General features: G+C 33.7%; 2 protein-coding genes across 20 annotated transcripts; both read right to left on the reverse strand.

Moving 5' to 3' along the window:
• Positions 1 to 2,082: 2,082 nt before the first annotated feature.
• LOC115975627 (receptor-like protein kinase 5) lies at positions 2,083 to 5,507 on the reverse strand. The gene is made up of 2 exons (XM_031096491.1): positions 2,780 to 5,507; positions 2,083 to 2,671 (listed from the first exon to the last, which is right to left on the reverse strand). The coding sequence occupies exons 1-2, from the start codon at positions 5,406 to 5,408 to the stop codon at positions 2,244 to 2,246; spliced, it is 3,057 nt and encodes a 1,018-aa protein (XP_030952351.1). The 5' UTR covers positions 5,409 to 5,507; the 3' UTR covers positions 2,083 to 2,243.
• A 5,669-nt stretch (positions 5,508 to 11,176) lies between these two features.
• LOC115975628 lies at positions 11,177 to 22,784 on the reverse strand. 19 transcript variants are annotated; one of them, XR_004088145.1, is made up of 6 exons: positions 22,496 to 22,784; positions 17,997 to 18,864; positions 14,297 to 14,361; positions 12,736 to 12,792; positions 11,537 to 11,583; positions 11,177 to 11,342 (listed from the first exon to the last, which is right to left on the reverse strand). XR_004088145.1 is itself a non-coding variant. In XM_031096494.1 (6 exons), exons 1-6 carry the CDS (start codon positions 13,953 to 13,955, stop codon positions 11,326 to 11,328), a joined length of 402 nt encoding a protein of 133 aa, XP_030952354.1. In that variant the 5' UTR covers positions 13,956 to 14,287; the 3' UTR covers positions 11,177 to 11,325. The 19 variants fall into 19 exon arrangements, 3 of the variants coding, with proteins under 3 accessions (XP_030952354.1, XP_030952353.1, XP_030952352.1); XR_004088140.1 differs by having other exon boundaries at positions 11,177 to 11,379; XR_004088137.1 differs by adding an exon at positions 12,486 to 12,529 and having other exon boundaries at positions 11,177 to 11,583.
• Between the last annotated feature and the right edge of the window lie 570 nt (positions 22,785 to 23,354).

Raw genomic sequence — 23,354 nt, forward strand, 5'->3', positions numbered from 1 at the left:
CAATATTTTTTGAGTCAATCAAAGCAATGAACATACATGTATCAAACTCATAACACAAATAGGAACATAAAAATCCAATGCATCCAATAATCTACATCTAACCGCATCAATTTGTGAATTCATGATCAATTTATAATTCACCCATGATCCAATTCTATGCATCAATATGAAAATAATAATAATAATAATAACAAAGTAATGCAAATCCAAAACCAATAACCAAAAACAAAAAAAAAAATATGGAAGAATCTTCAACCTCTAAAGGAAGAAGCCCAAGTTTAGAAACCACATTAAAGTATTCAACTTTTACCACAATAAGACACATAAACAAATAAAATATATCAGTACATATCTGAAAAATTGACAATTGCAATCAAATTCAAAAATCAAAGGGAAGAACATGTTAGTCTCACTATTCATTGGACTGTTTCTATAAAGAAAAATAGAGAGGAACTAAAAAAAATAAAAAATAAAAATAAAAAAACAGTTCTTTCAAAAAATCACAATCATATTTAACTACATAATAATCTAGATAAATAAAAAATAAAAAATAAAAAAATACCTGCCACAACTGCAGGTAAAGCACTCAAGTGCTTTTCGTCATAAACTATTCTTGCTTTATAGATTCGCACAAAAGACATAAGCAAAAGGGAAGCAAAAGTAGGCAATAGAGAAAACATCAGAATGAAAGTGCTCGGCTTGTCCTTGAAAAAAATTGCATACGCTTGGATAAAAAATACAGATAACGGGGTGAACCGCAAGATGGAGGGAGACCAATTGAAGTGGAGAGAGAGAACAATATATAGAAAATAATAACAGGTAGATAGGTTTTCAATTGAAAGCGAATCAGAATACTTACCTCGGGTTTGGAATTTGCTTTTCAGAGAAAGCTGGCCTCAGTTGCAGATTCTTTGATTTTGATGGTGGGATTCATATTTTGCTCTACTCGGAGACTGGCTTCAGCTGCAGACTGTTTGTATTTGTCGATGGAGAGCATGGGAAATAGAAGACAGAGATCTAGTGAATTGGTAAGATTAGGGAGTGGAGACGGAGTCAAAGAGAAGAGAATGAGTTCCATAATAAGTCTGGACCGTAGGGTATGAATTCTTCTTTTTAAGTGTCAGTTGAATATATATATTTTTTGAGAATCTGCGTCAGTCGAATATAAAATTGAAAGAATAAAAAATACTAATGCGGTAGAATATAAAATCAGAATTTTTGTAATTTTTTTTTTTTAATAATGCTGACGTGGAAAATTGTGGTGCTAGAGAGTTTCGGTTTTATATATATATATATATATATATATAGAGTTTTTTTTTTTATATAAATAATTTATCCAAAAATATAGTTAACATTATTAGCTAGATTGTTATTAGATTTTTTTTTTTTTTTTTTTGTTTACGTTAAAGTTAATGTGAAGAAGTTTTTTTTTAGATATACACTTACTTTAGACATTAAGCACTTTTTTTTTGAAATAAACTACTTAATGATAAGAATGAATTAGAGTCATGATAGTATACCCTCACTTTTATATTAAATAATTTTAAGTTGTGAAGAAGTTGATAATTTGATATGAAGAAAAAGAAAAAAGAGCTTACCTAATGAAGAAGTTTAGGTATATTTTATCTTAAAAAAATAGTTAACGTTATTAGCTAGATTGCTATTCGAATTTTTTTTTTAATTTTTTTTGTTTACGTTTAAGTTAATACAAAAAAGAAGAAGTAGTTTTTTTTTTTTTAAGATAAACTACTTAATGATAGTTACGTGAAGAGGTGATAGTTTTTAGTTTAGTTTTTTTTTTTTTTTTTTGAGATAAACTAAGGTGAAGTACTTTTTTTTTTTTCTTAGATAAACTACTTAGTGAGATATATATATATATATATATAAATATTTTTTTTTTTTGAGATAAAATACTTAATGATAAGAAAGAATTAGAGTCTTGGTAGAATACTATTCCTTTTTAGTTCTTTAAAAATCTAAAAATTTAATAAAATTTCTACAATTTGGTGAAGGCAAGTGGCGCAACCATGACGTCTAAACCCAACTTTTATTATATAATAATATGATATGATAGGTGGCTTTACAAGATAAAACAAATATTTAAATTCAAAAGAAATCTAATCTTTATCTACTACAAGTAAGTAGATAAGATTTATTCAAATACTAAACTAACAATCTACACCATCATTATTTAAACATTATTATACAAGTCAGATAAGTTCAAAATTTTTTCTCAGAAGAAATCAAACGATGGATGCCAAGATTTCCTCATCATTTTCCGACGCACTCCTCAGCTTTGAATTCTTGAGGAGGGGAGAAGCATCGTACAAACTTGCAGCAATCTTCTCTCCATAAACAATTGGCTGGTTGCATTTGAGCAGAATCTTCACAACCTCTTTCATGGAAGGCCGCTTAGAAGGTTCTGCATTCGTACAATAGATTCCAAGTTCGAAAACAGAGCTCATTTCTTCCAAATAACTGGGTTCCTTGATCTCCTCATCCAATGCATCAACTATAGGGATGTCATCTTTAATGTAACGCCATGCCCATTCGGCAAGGGATGTGTGTTCATCACCATGTCTAGCTTCCCTTCCAGTAGTTAGTTCCAGAAGGATAACCCCAAAGCTATAAACATCAATCTTCTCATTAACTCGTGTTGTGTGAGCATACTCTGCAGTTCAAATTTACAACACAAACTAAAATAGCACTCCTGCTGATGGAAAAGAAGGAAACGAACATCACTATTAGAATGAAACTTATACATTTGTATATCACATACCTGGAGCTATGTAGCCAAAAGAACCAGCCACAACTGACGCTGTAGCAAGTTCTCCCTGCTTGAACATCTTGGCTAGACCAAAATCAGCTATCTTTGCGTTGAACTCAGAGTCTAAAAGGATGTTACTTGATTTCACATCTCGATGAACAATTGGTGGGAAGCAGCTATGGTGCATGTAATAGAGCCCCTGGGCAGCCCCAACCGCTATCTGCAATCTCTTAGGCCAATCCAGGACAACATGCTGGACTGAACTTGAGGTGGATGATGCTCTACTCTTCCTATGCAGCCATTCATGTAGGCTATGGTTTTCTGAATACTCGTAGACTAGAAGTTTTGAATTTTCATTGGACATACAACAGAGCAGCTTCACTATGTTGGAATGTCGAATCGAACCCAATATTTTAACTTCTGCATGAAATTCTTTCTCAAGCTTCTGCTCTAGCTTTCGGTTATTCCCAATTCTCTTCACAGCAACAAAATTGTATGAATCATTAACACCAACACGGTATACCTTCCCTGATCCACCACTACCAATCACATTATTTTCTGTCAATCCTGACAAAATGTCTGATTCCCTGAAATTCACCCTCTGGAATATGGTGAACTTCCATGTGGAATCTAATCCATGCTTTCCCTTCCTATAAATACTGATCATTGCAACTACTAAACTCAGTAGAGCTGCTGCCACAAAACCTATAATTAAAGGAAGATATTTGGAGGGAACTTTGCTCGATTTATGATGGTCAGAATTGTTGCAGCTGTTAATGTTTAGTGATGGCTTATTAGCACAGAGAGCAAGATTGTTCAAGAAGCTGCTGGCATATGCATCATTTTCAAATTGTGTTGGGATCCTCCCAGTAAAATGATTGGAAGAGAGATTGAGTAAAGTGAGCTTCAGGAGGCCAAGTTGGAGAGGTATTTGGCCAGAAAGTTGGTTTTCTGACAAGTCCAACTCTGTAAGACTTGCCAAATTACCTAATTTCTCTGGAATAGGTCCAGAGATTTTATTTCGGCGAAGGTTTAGAGTATTTAACGTTTTCCATGATATAATATCTGGTGGAAGGGAGCCTGAGAGCCGATTTTGATCAAGAAAAAGAGTTGTTAAATAAGGAAGAGATGTTACTTCTCGAGGAATTGTGCCAGTAAAGAGGTTATTACTAGCCTCAAATACCACCAAATTCCTCCAAGAAGACACTCCAGCTGGAATCGTACCACAGAAGTTGTTGTTATTTATTTCCAATCTTGAGAGATTCCTTGCCACTCTTTGAGGAAGCTCGCCTGTAAACGAATTGTCGCTTAAAATCAAGACGCTCAGATTCAACAATGTCCATAGGCCACTAGGAATATCCCCAAAAAGCCTATTATTGTAAACAGTCACAATTTTCAAACCATTGCAATTGCCAAGCGACTTTGGCAATTCTCCAGTGAGGTTGTTGTTAAAAGCTACCACACCCACCAACCTTCCATTATCACACAAGTGCTCTGGTAACTCACCTTCAAGCTTATTGTCTGCAACCTGGAACTCTACAAGCATAGAATACCGCCCAAAGTCTGGAGGCAGAGTCCCTGATAAATTGTTGCTAAACACTTTAAGGACCTTCAGACTTGGAAGACGACCAATACTGTCCGGGATTTTTCCAGATAACTGATTGAAAAACAAACTCAGACCTGTCATGTTTTTGAGTTTGCCAAAATCATCAGGTATGCTTCCGGTCAATTTATTATCGGAGAGGTCAATAACATCAATGTTTAATACTTCAACCACCCGAGGAATCTCCCCAGACAATTGGTTTTTGTAAAGATACACAACACTTAAATTCTTTAGCATAAACAAACTGCTTGGAATTTTCCCAGTCAGATTGTTTATTGACAAATCCAAATGCACCAAAGCCTCCATTTCTCCAATTGTGTCTGGGATTTCCCCATTCAAATTAGACGCAGTAATCCATAAAAGCTTAAGCTTCTTCAACTTCGTGAAACTCGAAGGCATCTTTGCTGCTGTCATGTTTACATTATAGGCCAACTGCAGTGACTCAAGTTTGGTCAAGTTGCCGATTTCTGGCGGGAAAGAACCGTTAAACGCACATTGGAGAAGCTGAAGCGTCCTTAGCTCCGTTAACTTTCCAATAGATGATGGAATGTTACCATAGAAGCTGTTGGCTCCAAGGTTGAGGCGGCGCAGGCAAGACAAGCGGTGAATGTCATCGGGAATTGTGCCATTGAAGTAATTCTGCGAGAGGTTGAGCTCTTCAAGCTTGGAACAGTTGTAGAGAGCTTTAGGAAACTCTTGAGAAATGAAGTTGTATGAAAGGTCAATGACTGTGAGGTTCTTGAGGTCACAGATGAAGGGTGGGACTGTTTGGTTGATGTTCTTGTTTTGAAGAAGTAGTCGGGTGACTAAGCCATTGGTGCAGGTGATCTCTGGCCAGTTACAATGGTGAGAGGAGTTTAAGGAGCTCAAGTGGCTTAGAGATAGTGGATTTTGCCAGTGGCTTAGAGATGGTGGGTTTTGCCAATGTTGCTTTAGTTTCAAGAGGACTGTTTGTTCTTTGCCATTTAGCTGAGACTCAGAGTTCGCATGTCGGAAAAGGAGGAGAAGGAAGGAGAGGAAGATAGTTGTTTTGGTCATTTGAATTCTGGCGGTAAAGTTCGTTATGCTGGTTTCTCAACTCATGGATGAGCAATTGGCGAGCAATCACTAAGAATTTGCCCACTTTAAGAAATTTACGTTGGGTCCCATGTATAAGAAAACTTTGCACCATTTTGTAAACTAATCATTACGCATTCTAAAAATAATTGGTGATACTAAATTATAAAGTCATCTTGTTAATGACGAAAAATAAAAAAATAAAAATAACTCTGTTGGTGGAGTTAAATGGTGTGATAGCACTGAAATATTAAAATTTTAATTTTGAATAATCCAACCACCAAAATGTCAAACAAAACATATGGTCATAATATATAATTCATTTAAAATTTTTCTCTAGGCTGAGATTTTTTTTTTTTTTTTTTTAAATAAAGGGATTTTTTTTTGGTTTTGTTTTTTAGTCTAATATGATTTTTATTTTTGATTTGGGGTCTTTAAGGGGGCTTAACCGAATTTTCCAAAATATTTCAAAATTCCAGCTACCCAGTGTGAACGGAATATAGTAGCTAGAAATAAGGGTCAGTTTTCTAAGTCTTTGGCAGGAAAATTCTAAAAGCTGGGTTTGACAGTGACACTGCCACTGCATTTCCAAGCACGGGAGTGCTTGACCTTTTGGGGTCAGTCTTCGGGGACGGGAAGTAAACAATGCAAAAGCATTACAATACACATGGTAAGTTGGTAACATAAGAGCATTCACACCAACTTTTGCATAATTGTGTATAAATGTGTATTTTACATATTTTGGCTACTTTTACACATTTTGAACCCAAAAACACCCCACATCAGTCCGTTTAAAATTGTGTAAAATCGTCTAAATTTTTAAACGAGCTACAGTACCCATATAAATTTACACGGGCACTGTAGCCCGTGTATTTAGTTTTTTAAAGTTTTTTCTCTCTCCTTTCCACTGTCTCTCACCTTCCTCTCTGCGCTCTCTCTTTCTCTCACAAAAAACCCACCCAATCCTTTCATCCTCAGTTCTCTCTCCCTCTCTCACATCTCTCTCTCGTTCAAAGCATGCCATCGGAGTTCACAACGTGGCGAGATCGGCGTTGTGGGTCACAGCGTGGCGAGATCAGTGCGTGGCGTGTGGCGTGGTCTCGATGGTGGCGGTGTGGGTTTGGGTCGATGATTGATGGCGGCGACGTGGGGAGGTCTCGACGGTGGTTTAATCTGAGTTTATGGTGTGGGTTGGTCTTGGTTTGTGTGGGTTTGCTTGGTCTGGGTTGATTTGGATTGTGGGTTAATCTGGGTATGTGTGGAGGCATGGAGGCGTGGAGGCATGGAGGCATGGAGACGATGGTGTTTTGATCGGCGTTGATTTTTCTTTGTGTGGGTTGATCGGTGTTGGTTGATCTGATGTTGAATCTGATTTTTCATGTGGGTTGATCGGTATGTATGGGTTGATCTGATTTTTCTTTGGTTTTTGATGATTTTTCATGTGGGTTGATCGGATTTTTCTTTGGTTTCTGATGATCTTTCATGTGGGTTGATATCTGTTTTTTGTTTGGTTTCTGATGATGGTGGTGACAGTGGCTAGGTGGTGATGGTGGCTGTGAGTTTGTGAGAAAGAGGGATGATCGGATTTTTCTTTGGTTTCTGATGATTTTTCATGTGGGTTGATATCTGTTTTTTGTTTGGTTACTGATGATGGTGGTGATGGTGGTGGTGATGGTGGCTGTGAGTTTGTGAGAAAGAGGGACAGTGATGGAGTGAATAATAAAAATTAGTAAAATAATGAATATTTTAATAAATAAATGTGTAGAATAGATAAACTGATGTGGGTGGTTTGTAAAAGTGGATGTGCAAAATAGAAAAAGTAGGTTTTTTCGTGTAAAATAGACAAAATTTAGAAGAACTGATGTGAATGCTAGAAAAGATTTGACCATATAAATTTAAAAGAAAGAGGGTCCGGCTCCCCTCCCGTTTGGAAGAGAAATAATGACACCAATTTTGATATAACTTTGTGTCATAACTCGCCACATGATGAGTTATAATGATAAGGGTGTGTCCCTACATGGCCCACTAACACACCCTTATCATGTGACGAGTTGTGGCACAAATTTGTGCCAAAATTAGTGTCCCTAGTACTTCTTCATTTAAAATCCTCATGTTTTCTCCAGTTTTTATCTAGATGACTGACATGTGGCAAATGACACATCAAAAGGTTAAAAAAAACAAACACCCCGTCAACTACGAATTTTCTCTCCATTTTTGACAAAAGCTAAAAATAAAAAATGGGGGGAATATGAGATTTTTGAAATTACTATTATAAATACTTATTCTAATGATAGTTTAGTTTGAATTGTGTTTTACCCAAGTATAAATGTGACCTAAAATTTAGGTGTTTAAAATATATTATTTCCTTATTTGATCATATTATTTAAAAAATTTTAATATATTGTGAGTAATGAGGGAGGGAATCTTGAAGCATTTAAAAGGTGGATGGTAAAAAATATATTTATTCTATTAAATGACTTTCTCCTCCATCCTTCTTCTTTACCAAAAATGAAAACAAACTCTCAGGAAAAAAAAAATTGAAAATGGATTTTTTTATGATTTTTTTTTTTTTTTTGAGAAAGATATTTGCATGATTTAAATGTAGAAAATCGTCCTAAAGTATAAGGGTACTTGCACTTTGCATCCAAAACAATAAGTCTTACATTCATCATCCTAATTGTAGCAAACTTTACAAATTTAACCCCATATAGCCTAATTGACCGGCAATATTAACAAACATGTACTTGTCACATGATTATAAAATTTTAGTAAAATAACTAAAAATAAAGGCCAAACGAAGAATTCAAATTTTTATGGTCATGTGACAGTTAATTTTAACAATCAATCCGGCAATGAAGTGAAATTTGCAAAGCTTGTTACAACCAAGGTGGTGATTGTGAGTTTTCATAGTTTGAACTTTGAGGTGCCAAGCAGAAGTTTCTCATAGTTTAGAGTTTTTTTTTTTTTTTTCTTTCTATTTTTTTGTAATTAACCCTATTTTTGTTTAGTGTTTTCCCACTTTCATATAATTTCTACCGAATGCCTACAATTAAAAAAACAAAAAGCATATCTTCTTTTGGCTCGCTTTTCTATTCTTACTACTTTTTTTTTTTTCCAATGGTCCCTAATCCCTATCAATGAATCTTCATTTTTCTATTCTTCTATATGTCTATCTCCACTCTTTCTTCCTCCACTACCACTACCAACGAAAGACAAAAAAAAAGGCCATTCCAACACGGAATGAATCGAAATGTAGTGGAACACATTGAGGCACTAGAAACGGTTGGTATACATTTCTAGTCAATGTGCAGTGTGTGGCTGGAATATCAAGTCAAATCTCACTTATGCAAAATGTGCGAACAAAATGACGCAACAGTCCCCACTAGACTCAATTATTAAGTCCCCACTAGACTCAATTATTAATGCTATTTTTAGATGTTGGGGGAAGGAGGGGGAATAGAGTAAAGAGAGGGAGAGTAATTTACATACTTTGTTTGGATGTTTTTTAAAGAAGGAGGGAAAGGGATTTGGAGGGGTTTGAACTACTTCCAACCCCTCATTTTTAATTCCCCAAATTGAAGAGATTTGGAGAACAAAAATACTTGACCAAATGAATTATCAAATTTACCCTTACTATATTAACAAAATTACAAATGAAAAGACTAATTATTTCTCTCCCCCTTACTTAATTTTAAAAACATCCAAATAAAGTGGAAGATAACCATTCCCCTCTACTCTCCTCTCCACTACTCTCCTTCTCTCTACTTCGAAACATAGGGTAAGTCTTGGCGGTAGTCCTCCCCCCATCTCACACGGTTGGTTGTCTTAAGTCTTCTAAAAAAAAAAAAAAAGTCTTCTCTGAAGTCCTCCCCCCATCTCACACGGTCGGTTGTCTTAAGTCTTCTCTGTAGTCTTAAGTCTTCTCAAAAAAAAAAAAAAAAAAAAAAAAAAAAAAAAAAAAAAAAAAAATGAAGAAGTTCTTCTCTGAAGTCCTCCCCCCATCTCACACGGTTGGTTGTCTTAAGTCTTCTCTGTAGTCCTCCCCCTATCTCACACGGTTGGTTGTCTTACTCATGGGTGCCACATAATGACAGTTCTATGAAATCTTTTTCTCACAACACACCGCGTTTCCAACCAGATCAGTCCAGGTTTAATAAATATGATTTTAGCTTTTAATGGGTTTTAAAGCATTCTCTATTTTAGCATTCAGTTGGTTTAAGAGCACTGAATTTGAGTGCTCTAACCACCTTCAGAGTGTCTATTTAAGAAAATATTTTAAACCACACTTTTTAAAAGTAGCCATACTTTTAACCTTTATACTTTTTCTTTTAGACAATATTTGTAAAGGTCCATTTTCTAAAAGTTGGAAAAAAAAAATGAAAAAAAAAAGTATCAAATCAAAATAAAGCAATGGGAGAAACCAGTTCATACCAAACAATCCAGCTTGCTTGGAAAATATTCCAAAGAGAAATTATAATGCTTGACTTTGACTTGATTTGCCATCGGACTATGTTAGATCGGATCTTTTATATGTTTGTTAGCTTTATTCTCAATAACCTATGTCGTGGCATGTAGAAAGTTAAATTTTGCTTTCAGAAGACAGGAGAGATGAGCCAATGAAATGAATAATGTAGGGCTATGTACTTCTGTCAGACGTGACTTACGCGCACTACTCTATCACTGCACTTATTATTCAACCAGCTCAGGTTTAGTGAAATTTACTGGATCAAAAGACTAAGGAGAGCAACTCCTCGTCTTCGTCTTCGTCTTCGTCTTCGTCCTCGTCCTTGTCAATATCTCCAGTCTCTACACCCCACATATAATGTGACACTAATCCGTGTGATCCACGATAATGTACTCACCCGTGTAATGCACGATAACATATTTGAAAACAATGGAAAGTCGATTATAACATTCGCATGTGTTTTGAGTTTAGTTTAGATCATTCTATGGTAATACCGTATAAAGGTTAGAACTTGGTGTGATGACATCTGCTTTCCAACCTCTCCAAAATTAAGAATAGAACTGCCTACTACTAACCACCTATTTCAGATTCAAAAATCGATTATGAACTTGTTTTATCATATATTTGATATCAAAATTAGTGAATGATACAAAAAAATAACCACTAATCCACCCGCCATTTATCAAACATCATTACAAATTCAGTCATCTCATCCATACATTTCAACAACAATCGAATTTAAGTTGTGAGTTGTAACTAGTATGAAAACAAATAAAGGCATCAAAGGTGAATTTCTTACAGGGACGGAGCCAGAAGTTCAAGTTAGGGGGGCGAAGTTAAAAAAAAAAAAAAAACATAACACTACGCACGTAGCATAACACTGCAATCAACAATCTCTAATAAATATTAACAACTAACCATTAAAATTTCAAACCATCTCAACTAAAAAAAAAAAAAAAAAAAACACATTAAAAGACAGGCACAACCTTTAATTATTTGTTGCTCCTTTATTAATTGATATTGTTTCTCCTTTATTCATATAGGCATATGTTATAAAAATAATAATAATAATAACTAGTCGCTAACCTGTGCTATGCACAAGAAAGTTCAGAAATTTTATTTTAACATATTATACATATTTGTTTTCTTTATTAAGTACTAATATATAAAATGTTAATTAATTTCATATTAATCTTGATATAATATTATATATGTTATCTCTAAAGGATATATGAACAAATGACTAAATATTAATAGTAACTTGAGGTTATACCATAGGTTCATATAACAAATTCAACATTAAAATTGCAATAATATAACAACAAAACTCATATACAAATAAATACAAAAATAATTTGTTTATGCTTGTATGAAAAGTTAAATCATGGTCCCAAAGAGCAACAAAGAGTAGTTTCAAGCCCCCTAGCAGTGTTCTTACTTTTCCACAGTGCCTTCAATAGTCCCAAACCAAAAGTGCAATTTATATTCCTCGAAAAAGTAAATAACTTATTAACTTTATTGACACTAAAGATAACACCAAAAATAAAGGAATAGAAGAACCAATCAATGAGGGAGATTGAGCAAGCAATAATGGCAAAATAAAAATGAAGGGATGAATATAAAATTTAAACATTTCTTTACTAACCTTTTCCTCCTCAAGTTTGTATCTAAACAAATCCAATCTTTCTTGAACTGCATCAAATCAATTGATCAAAGGTCAAATCCATTCTTGAACAATTAAGATACTCAAAAACTTCTTTAGGGATTAGATTTCCAACATAAAGCAAATTCTAATTTAGCACCAATCAAATAAGATAAAGTAATGAAAATTTCTTTGCATTTCCATCCATTTCATGCTTCTTGATTCTAGGCAAATCAAAGTATTCATACCTGCTTGAATTAAACATGAAAGATCTAATTTCTTCCAATTGATTGTAATTCCACACAAAATAAAGGATAAAAAAAAATGGTTGTTTGTGGCAGAATAAAATATATTCTACTAAAGTATCAATTGAGCCCACTAAACTCCATCATCTAACTATGAAGCTTCTTTTTTCTTTTTTCTTTTTTTATAAGTAAACTATGAAAGCTAATAACATTAATTATTCTAATATTTGCAGCTATGAATTTTCACAAAGAATATTCATTAATTGGAACATTCATTAAGATAAAGTTGGCATGTTGTAAGATGATAACAGAGTATAATTTTTAAAAGAACATGCCAGATCAATAGCTTCCTTATTAACAACATCAAGAGCAACCATTTTCGATTTTTCCTTTAGATGCAACCCTGCACCAAGTTGTTAGAAGAGACTTTGCATGGTTAGACAATTCATTACATCTCACTAACTGGTTTTCTTGAGCTCACTAATCCACAAACAAATTGATCAGTGCTACTTATTAAATGTGCAAATAGTTAAGTCATTATATCTTACTAACTGGTTTCTCATTTGATTGAAACCTAATCACATGAAAAACCACATCAAGCTCAGATCAAATGCATAGCCAAACGGACTTCAGATTAGCCAAAAATAATTACAAATTTACTGAAAAAAATAAAAATAAATAAAATCAGAGAGAGCAAAAAAACTAACAGTGGATTGCTACTGGCAAAACAATGTGAGAGGAGATAGGAAATCTACATAGAAAAGTCATTAATTTAGTTGAAACTAAGAATAAATCTACAGAATTTATATGAAAAAAAAAACTAATTAAAATCAATTTAACGTTAAATATTTACTCAAAGGAGTTTGAATATGTACTGAATGATGAAGGATGTGACGTAAATTTATATGAAAATGCCTTTATATTGTAAATTAGAGATAAAAGGAAGGAAAGAAAGACCTTAGGAGGCTTGAATAGCCACCAACTGTCTTATAAGCCAGAGCAGAGATGATAGATCTACATTAGCACATGAGAAAAAAAATGTCATTGAAAATACAAAATTACTGATAAGGGACAATGTAAATGAGGCCCTTGAAAATTTGGCATATTATGAATTATTATTACTTGACAAGAAAAACTCAGCGAATCTGAATTTCAACAAAAAATGAAAGGGTAAGAGGTTTTTTAAAATGACAGAAGAGAAAGATGAAAGATAGAAACACACCAAACAAACTATCAAAAAGTAAATAATCACACAACCATATTAAGTAAATAATCCCTTAATATGCAGTAACACATTTTTTTAACAAACTATTTGCTATTTATTTGTTTGTTTCTACTCAAAATTTCACTCTGGAAAAATTCTCAAAACAAAAAAGTAGAGACATTAATTTGAGACCAAAGCATCCCAATAAAAACCAACCTTGCATCTTCTAGGCATTTTATCGAACACTTCAAGTGCATAATTAAACCTGCTACTGTCAAGAACAACAGCATATTTTGATTCTGTCAAAATTTTACACCCAAATGCAATGGGTAGGACTAACTTCCCTTTCACAATCCAAACATTCATATGAAAATCTGCTAACCCAAGTTTTCAACTAATGCTAAATTAATCATTATGCATGAGCATGGAAATACCTACCTTTGATGCATGAAATGCATAAGAAGTCAATGAAATTTAGAGAAGATATAGGGCTTACCAATTGATAGAGAGCAACAACAATTAATAAGGAATAAATATGCGTAAGGAATTTAATGGAGGAAAGGGTTTATCCGTGTGTGTCTGATCGAATGGGAGAATTTGACAGTTGCAAAATGGGTCAAATTGTAAGAGATGCTATTGTTTCTTGATAAAAGAAAAGGATTCTTTTCAATTTCTGAAGAGGCAAAATTGGTTTGCGATTTTGGATTTTCTTTTCCCTATGTCTGTTGTTTAGAAACGGAAAACACAAATGGAATGAAAGTGGACCAAATTTGGTAAACTACACAGATTTAGAATCCGAAACAGGAAAATTAACAACGCTATACTGACCTTGTGTGTATGGAGTTGCAGAAATGAAACGAACAGAGAACGAACAGGAGAAGAGTTTCCTTTTCTTTTGCCTATTTTTGTTGAATGAATGGAAATAGTGGATGATAACGTAATTTAAGCGGACAGTACAGTTTCTCATTTTCATAGTGAGTGCAACACTTGATCTTTTGAAGTTTTCATAGTTTTTTTTAGGATAACATTGTGTCTAATTTAATATAAGCCACAGAACACAATGGAACTGAAAAGTAAAAATATCATTGAAATGTCTCTTTTATTCCGCCAAATGAAACGGCACAATGCTTAAGTATTTTTAAAAATACCAAATGAAAAGGTACAATGTTTTAGTATTTTTAAAAGTAAACATGGCGTAATTTTATATATTCACGTGGCGCAATGAGGAGTGGTTAACAAAAAGTCAAACGTTTCGGCTATTAGTTATTACAAGAGTAAGCAAGAGCAACTAATGTTTGTGAAGAAAAGAATTACCAATAGCAGTAGCATCAAGGGCACTCTGTTTTTTGTCCACAATCTTTGCTGTAAGTAGTTACCCACTGAAACAGTGTGGGTTTGAAAGAGTTAGACCAACTAATGCAAGAGTAAGCAAGACCAACTAATGTTTGTAAAGAAAAAAATTACCAATAGCAGTAGCGTCAAGGACACTCTGTTTTTGGTACACAACGTTCGCTGAGTTTGTTCTCGCAGCGGGGAAAAAAAAACAGAAAACGGAAAAACGGAAAGAAGAAAACACAACATAAACAGCCTATATAAACAATAATAAGTAGTTTTTCAAAAAAAACAAACAATAATAAGTAGTTACCCACTGTAACTAAATAAGCACCACCGAAAAGATACATTGTTCTATTTTTTTTTAATGGTAGACGTGGCATTAATTTATGTAGCCACATGGCGCAATGAGGTAAGGTCAATAAAAGGTCAAATGTTTCGGCTATTAGTTGTTATATAGATAAAAATAAAAATAAAAAACAAAATCACCCAATCAGTAGATGGGTAGTTCATAAAAAAAAATAGAATAAAGTTTCTCTCCAAACTAGTTTGGAGAGAAACTCTTCATACTTCTTATATATTTCTTTTTTGAGTATGAATTTTGAAAATTCAACCATTGAATTTCATGTTCCTTATATTCTTAACATGCATGTCAAATTTCGTTCAAATCGGATATTATTTACTATTTGATCAATTAACTTATTTTTTATATACAACTTTAGATTACAAAAACTTGAAATTATAACATTTATTTGATAACATAGCAATTGATTTTTTATTTTCTTGAAATTTTGTAAGTATTAAGGATGTAATAAGAACATTAAATCTAACGGTTAGATTTTCAAAATTCACACTCAATATAAATATATGATGAGTTTGTAGGGTTTCTCTCCAAACTAGTTTGGAGAGAAACTTTGTTCAAAAAAATATAAAAATAAAAAATACCCCTGTACGTGGGTCCTAACTCCAAACAGTAAAAGAGAGTTTATGTATTGATATAGAAATAGTGATTCTTCATTTAGCAACCAAACAAAAAAAAAAAAAAATTAAGAGTGTTCTCCATCTTCCATTGAAAAAGAGAGAAGAGAGTTAGAGAGAGAGATTGAGAGAAAAGAGGCTCTGCCTCTGCTCAACAAAGATGAGAGAGGGAAATACCATGCTGGAGCTTTCTTGGTCTCTCTCTGAAGTAGATTTGCTACCAACGTGCCGTGCAGTGCTGCTGCATTTGTGGTCTCAGTCTTCATGCCCTTTGCCTCACGTCTCAGTACTTGTGTCTCCCTCTGGATTAGGGTTTTTTTTTTTTGGTGGGGGGGGGGGGGGGGGGGGCAATTTGATTGAATGATTTGATGTCAGATTGGTTTTGTTTCAAATTTTTTAAGGGCTGAGCTAATGTTTTTGGTAAATTGTGTGATTGTACTTCTTTCTTTAGCCTTTCTATTTTGGTGACTTTGTTGTTGGCCTAATTTTTTGGGTTTACCGATTTGTATTTTTTGGGATTTTAGATTTGTAAATTTTTAATGGGCTTTTTCTTTTTGTTTAAAAGATTTTGCTTGGGGGGCAAGTGTAATTTTCTTGGGAAAAATTGCTCAAATCTGTAATCTATATATATACTCCTTGATTTTTTTTCCAAAATTTGTGTTGGGGGGGGGGGGGCGGCCATGGCCCCCAAAGCCAAAGAATGGCTCCATCCCTGGTTTCTTATCAAATATCACTATAGATTTACATCAAGTATTGGTATTAAGACAATATATATCTTTGTACTAGTGATGGAAAAGTTGACTAGAAGTCTAGAACTATTCAAGATAAAGTCTCTTGTGTTTGTTTAGAGGTGAAACAGGATGAATGGAAAACTTTGGAGAGAAAATGGGAAGAAAAACTTTTTTAGAGTGTATTTGGTTGGATAGGAAGAAAGGAAAATAAATGGTAGAGCGCAGGTGTTTTCTCTCCACGCCCACCAAAATGTTCTCTCCAAAATAGAGAAAAAACTGAGTGGGGATGAATTTTTTCTTAATTGACAAAAATGCCCATGTGTATGTGCACACTACAAGCTTCTTCAAGTTGACTTTTTTTCTTCTTCTTTTTTCCCTTCTCCCTTGGGCAGTAACGTTGCCCTTGTTTTTCCTTGGCAACGTAGCCTCTTATTTTATTTTATTTTTTTCTATTCTCTTTTTTTCTTTTTCTTTTTTTTTCTTTTGACTTTCTAGGCCTGGGTGTGATTTTTTTTTTTTTTTTTTTTTTTTTTTTTTTTTCTAGGGCTTGAACATGATAGTTGTTTTTTTTTTTTTTAACTAAACGTTTTTTTTTTTTGGGACATGATTTTTATTTTTTTAATAAATTTAGGTGATTGCTCTTTTTTTGTGGTTATTTGTCACTTTTTTGTTTTAATTGGATATCATTTTTTAACAAGAGTATATGAGTAAATTTATTCAAACTCATTTTTTCTATCTTTCCACTTTTCCACTCCCAACTAAACAAGAAGGAAAGAAAATAAAATATTTTCTATCCTCCCACCATTTTCTATCCTCCCACTTTTCCAATCCTCTAACCAAACGGACCCTTAGTGGATGAAACTAGACGAGTAGTTAATATCAAGTTAGAAATTTGAAAAGATGCTTTAGAATCTAAACGCTCTAGGTTAAATAGGACCTAAACAAATATACTTTAGAATCTAAGGACTAAAACAAAGATGAAGGGTTTGTAAGACTTTATTGTTAAGATGTACCAAAAAGCGAGAGTTTTTAATACCTTGGATCAATAATTCACAAAAATTGAGAGATTGAAGAAGATGTGAATCATAGAATAAGATTGGGGTTGATGAAATGGAGAAGTGCACAGTAGACTACATATCAAGTTAAACAAAAAAATTTATAACCCTGCTATAAGACAATTATACATTATGGTATTGAATGTTAAGCTGTTAAGAGGCACCATGTTCATGAAATGAGTGTAACTGAATTGAGAATACTAATATGGATAAGTAGGAATACAAGGAAAGATAGCCTTCGAAAAGAGAATGTTCACTTAAAAAAAGGATGGTCCATATTGATGAAAAAATGAACGAGTCACTCAAGATGGTTTTCTCAAGTGCAAAATGTAGATAAGAGTGATTAATGCACTAGTGAGGTAAAGTTAGTTGATTCAAGTCAAAGGAACGAAAAAATATAGAAAAATACCTAAAATAACATTAGTAAAAGTTGTAAAAATAAAATGACATATCAATTTAGCAAGTAACAGGGAGTATGACTTCGAATAGGATAGAATGACAAAAGAATACTAACTCTGATTAGTCTATTGAGGATCCATAGCTAATCCAACATTTTTAGGACTAAGGTTTCGTGGTTATTGTATCAAGTCCTGAATTGATTATGAATATGACAGGAAGCTGATTACAGGAGTTACATTCACTTCAAACTGAAATCCCTACCTAGAGCATTGTATTTTTGTTCCTACTTTCAATAAGAAAGTGGGATATGAAATCATACAAATTCACTTTCTTTCCATTGGACTCAGTGAAAGAACTGCCCAAGGAAACTGTGATAATATGTCTCAGATCATTAGAGGACCAAAGAATCAACTTAATCTAAGTTATAAGCACCTAATCTAAAAAGTATCAGGTTATTCTTAACCAAACAGAAGCAATACACAAAAACAGCATTAAAAAAATTCAGAGAAATGTGCATACCTGGAAATGGAGGCGGACATTTGATAATGACGTTCGAACATGAAATTATGATGACTTTGACTTGACTTGACCTGACCTTGTGTCACTAACTTGACTAGATCTTGTGTAAAGTTTGATTGGATCTTTTTGTAACCTTCATCCTTGATAACCATCTCATGCCAGGTAGAATCTTAAATTATGCTTCAGGTGAGCTGAAAAAACCCAGCAAAAATCTCCTTTAGTTGAACATTAGAGGGCGTGGCTTATATCCAGTTGGCAAATGCCCCAGACATGCATCCATCTCTGCAAGTGAGATGCATCCAGCACCAACTTGCATCTAGTACACAAATTCACAAAACAACTATTAGTATAGTCTCATATCTTCATACCCCACTATCAATGAGGATGGGTCATGTTTCTCACAGCCACAAGATGGCAGACTGCATTTCCTTCTCCACCCTCACCACGCCAAGAGAGGAGGAAAAAAAAATTAAGGATAGCACTAAATGGTACAGATTGTGAAGCAGATACAGCCATATCAAACTCCAAATGCATTTCCTACATTAAGTCTTGAATAAATTCTGAATATTACAGTATGCACATTCACATCAAACTAAAGTCCCAACCTGAGCCAAGATTCAGAGCAGTTTTTTTTTTTGGTTCTTTCTCTTCAATAAGAACATGATTTGAAATTATATGAATTCCCCTTCATTCTATTGTGCTAAGTGAAAGAACTGCATAAGAATCCTGTTTCGATCCATTCTCAAAATCCAAGATTCAAGCCTCAACCATTTTATTTTGCACTGTTGGGGGGGGGGGGGGGATTAGGTTATGGAATCTATAAACTTTAGTAAAATCACTTTATGTTCCACATCTGAGTCACATGGATCTGTAGAGAATTGAAAAATGATTAGAAATGTTTCTGAATGAAAAAATTAAAAAACTTAGCCAAAAAGAAAATAAAAGAATGAGAAACTAATATTGGAAGAAACAAAAATCTAACCTCCTAAAGTTCACATAGGAATTAAGACCACAAATAAAAATAAAGAAGGGGGGGAGAACCTCATGGACAAAATTTGCATGCAATTTATGAGTTTAATCATGCAAGGCACCAGCAAAAGTAGACCAAAGGATAATAAACTTAAAAAAGAAAAAGAAAAAAGAGAGACACATAACAGAAGCCAGTTCTAATAAGAGGACAATCTCTTTCCCCTTGTTTTATAGAATTATACACTTATACAAAATTAAATAATAAATAAATAAACTCCTTATAATATTCTGCTACAGATAAAGGAAATCTTCTGAACTATGGCTACATTAAAAGGCATTTGTGCTTTCATTTTATTTCCTTTTTTCCTATAGCAAACAAGATAATGAAGACAATCTGCTTTGCTTTGTCATTTCCTTCTGGCATATTAATGCAAGGAGCCCAAGTAAAATCATCTATTTTCTTCCGGGTTTTATTTTTGAATTTTGAACCAAACTTCTTTTTAAATTTGACTTTACCGTTGTTGAGAATCATGAGGGATTTTTTTTATTAATTATTTTCCTTATTGATGTACTCCTTGAAATCCCGTTTAAAAAGGCTCTAGTAAACATAGAAGACAAAATATTGAGTATTGAAATTTCATATTGGAATTTTTCCAGTTGCTGGGTATTGATTCTTAGCAACTTAGGTGCTGTTTCTAAGTTTTTAGCTTGGTGCTGAATCATAAGGGCCTATCCGTTATTTTTTGTTCAATTTTCTTCCTCATATTCAATTCTATCTCCCAGTCCTATCCCCTCCTGATCTGGACCTGCTCCAACTAACATGAAGCCCTGATGGCTCATGCAGTAAAGAGTTCAAGGAAAAACAAAATCAAATACCAGAAGATTGAAGAATAGTGGTTTAATTTCAATATGAGGCCTCATTGGAACCTTTCATAGGCTACTTTAGTTATTATTGACTCTTATTAGTATTAAATTTCTTTAGGTTAGAAAGTTCTTAGTTCAGTTTTAATTAAGTTTTACTGAATTAAGGCAATCTTGTAAATTCAAAATTTTCTAAAATGGGTTGTCCTTGGATGTACAAAAGGCCCATGAGATTTTGTTTTGGGTCATTTTTCTATTTGATTTAGTAGTTCTTAAGTACTTTTTTCTTTTTTATTAGTAGCCTTAATTTTTCTAGAAATAACTTATTTAGAGTCCTAGTCCTTCTAGGAAAGAATTTGGCAATAACCTATATTTTTTTTTGGATGTATTTGGCAATAACCTATATAAAGGCTTAATTGAATTCAATAACATTTATAGCGAGATTGATTTTAATAAAATTCATCAACTTACTTAATAAAATACAAAGGGTATTAAATGCACATAGAATTCTTGGATTTAACTCAAACCTGTTGTGTTACCTTGGAGGTTCTGTTTTACCTGATTTGGGAGGAGGAGGGTAGGGGGGGGGAGAGAGTGGAGAAGAAAAGGCAAAAGCCCTTTATATAGGGCTAAACGTGCCCCCTGTAATAATTAAGGGAAAAGGCCTTGCATGTGATTGTCATCTCCTGCCCAAGTGTATTGCTTGGGAAAACCAAGGTGTGATTGCCTTGTGCTTATCTTTCTTTATTTCTTAACACCAAACAGCCATCAAACAGATTCAAAATCCAATCTTTTCATTACCTGAACCTACCTAAACCTTTAAGCATCAACACTTATTCAAGAACCTTTCAAGATCTGATAAAAAAGTCTAATTTAGTATTGAACTACTAAAGATCCTATGTCACTTGAACATATCTTAATGGATGTATGTATCAACACTTGGTCAACCTTCATTAGTAGAATTAAAGAACAAGCTTCTTAGATAGTGAATCAGAAATCATATGATTATTGTTGGGAGAATCATAGGGAGAAGTAAATCAAACATCTGTTATGATCGTTGAACTTCTCAAATTCCTCAACGGAGATGTGTAAAAGGACTCTTCTTTTTTGTTTTGATATCCCAGTTACATGCTAGGTTGCAATCAAAGCAAAATGAAACAAAGTATTTAATAAGGGATTCACCTATGATGGCAATAGATAGGACCATTACATATGCTTGACTTCCTAGCTTACCACTCAAAGGTTGCAGAAAATCACTTTAAAGCCCATATAAATATATACCTTGCTTGGTTTGATTAAACAAGGATGGTTAGCGTATGCTGATTTAGCTTCTCAAGGCAAGTAGGACCTTAACCAACCAATATATTCTTTTGATATACCTTACACCTTGAATTTCAGAATTTGGGAATAGTTACAATACATCCTGAACGTGACATTTACAACGTAGCAGAACAAATATAGGGAAGAATGTGCAGCATTCATGAATCATATCTAAAAATTCACCTATGAGTGGTGTGGGGAACATGTACTCACTAGGCATATGGTGCAAGTGATGATATTTCTTCTTCAAAACAATGTTCAAGAATTATGCAAATTGCTGTATCAGTTTCTTCTTTCCCCATAGGTTGCTATGGTACAACTTTCACTGTATCACATAAGGTTTCTGCTTGCCGGTGGCTAGAGAACATAACCAAAAGGTAGGGGAGCCAAGACCAAGATAATTATCCCTTTCAGCAAGTACCCTTCTTATGTTGTCCCCATGCAAAGATCATGGAATCAAGCTACAAGGCTCTTTCAACTTAGCAAGTTATTTATACACTCACTAGCTTTTAGTCACATATATCTATAGAAATTATTTTGGCTTCCATAAACTAATTCTGCATCCAGCTTGATATTAAATGTCAACAACTTGCGCTACAGCGTACAGACCACTAATCAAGAAGACAGAACCATATCCACATAAGTAAAGCACCAGAGTTTTTTTCTTATTGGTTGTCCTACATGTCCTACTGTCTTTCATGCTTTCTCCTCTTAATTCCAATTCAATCCTAAGAACTTTGGAACCTCATAGTTTCTAAAATGTCAAAGTGACCATGGTAACAGCAACATGACATCATGAAAGCAACGCACAGGTTCTTAGGAATCTCATGAGATCAATTGCCTCAAAGACTAATGGCCTGTTTGGGAGTTTAAAAAAGGAGGGGGAGTAGAGTAAAGGGAGGGAATTACCTTGTTTGGAAGTTTTTTAAGGAAGGAGGGGGAGGGATTTGGAGGGGTTTCAACTACCTCCAACCCCTCATTTTTAATTCCCCAAATTGGAGAGATTTGGATGGAGAGTAGAGTAGATAAATTATTGACTAAATGAATTCCTTAATTTACCCTTTCTAAATTAACAAAATTACAAGCAGATTATATAAATAATCTTTGTTTGTTTCCTGAGAAAATTTGAGGTGAATGAAAAAAAAAATTTTGAATCTTACTATTTACCTTTGTTACTGACTTTGCAAATAAGGCAACCAAACAAGAAAAATTCAAGCTCGCGATGAAATACAAATTCCATTAGAAATTGAAACCCTAACCACAAAATCAAAACGAAAAATAAAAACAAAACAAAAATTTTAAAAAAAAAAAAAAAAAAAAAAAAAGAAGCAAAACGATTCGGATTGAACCTGCAAAACGCTGTTGCAATGGCGAGTGTTGCTGAAATTTTCGAGACCGAAGTAGCGCTCGCCTTCAGGGAACTGGTCTCCGAGAGCTTTCTCGAGCTTCGATCCGGCAGCACCCATGAGAGCGCGTTGCTCCAACTTTCTGGTCTCCGTTGACGCAGCGAGCGACAACAACGGCGAGTACTCGCCGTGCTCCGACACGATGGTGGCTCGCTCCGACGGGTTCTCCTTGGGTTCGCTTTCGCTGGGAAAACCTCTTTCTTCTTCTTTTTTCTTTTTTTTTTTGGTTAAACTCTTTCTTCTTAGACACAACACAGGCATACACAATAAAGAAAATTTTATTTTTTTTTTATTATAATTTTTTTTAGGTAATAAAAATTATTTTATAATAGTTAATTCTTCTTTTTTTTCCTTTTTTTTTTTTTTCATTTTTTTGTTAAACTCTTTCATCTTCAACACAACACAGGTATATACAATAAAGAAAATTTTATTTTATTTTTATTATAATTTTTTTGAGGTAATAAAAATTATTTTATAATAATTAATAGTAGTTTTATATATATAAATATAAATATATATATATATATATATATCTTCTTCTTTTTTTGGATAGTTTTATACTTTTATTAGTCGTATTTGATGGAATGAAAATGTTGATTATATCTAACAAATTAATTATAGACCAATGTTGTAAATCCATTTTCAAATAAGGGTAAATTTGTCTATTTAAATTATTTTCTCTCATTTCCATCCTAATTTTTAAAACATCCAAACAAGAGGGAGGGCTAATTACTCCCTTCCCCCTTTCTAATTTTAAAAACATCCAAACAAGGTGGAGGATAACCATTTCACTCTACTCTCC

This window comes from Quercus lobata, chromosome 2, assembly GCF_001633185.2.
Source record: "Quercus lobata isolate SW786 chromosome 2, ValleyOak3.0 Primary Assembly, whole genome shotgun sequence".
Lineage (NCBI taxonomy): Eukaryota > Viridiplantae > Streptophyta > Magnoliopsida > Fagales > Fagaceae > Quercus > Quercus lobata.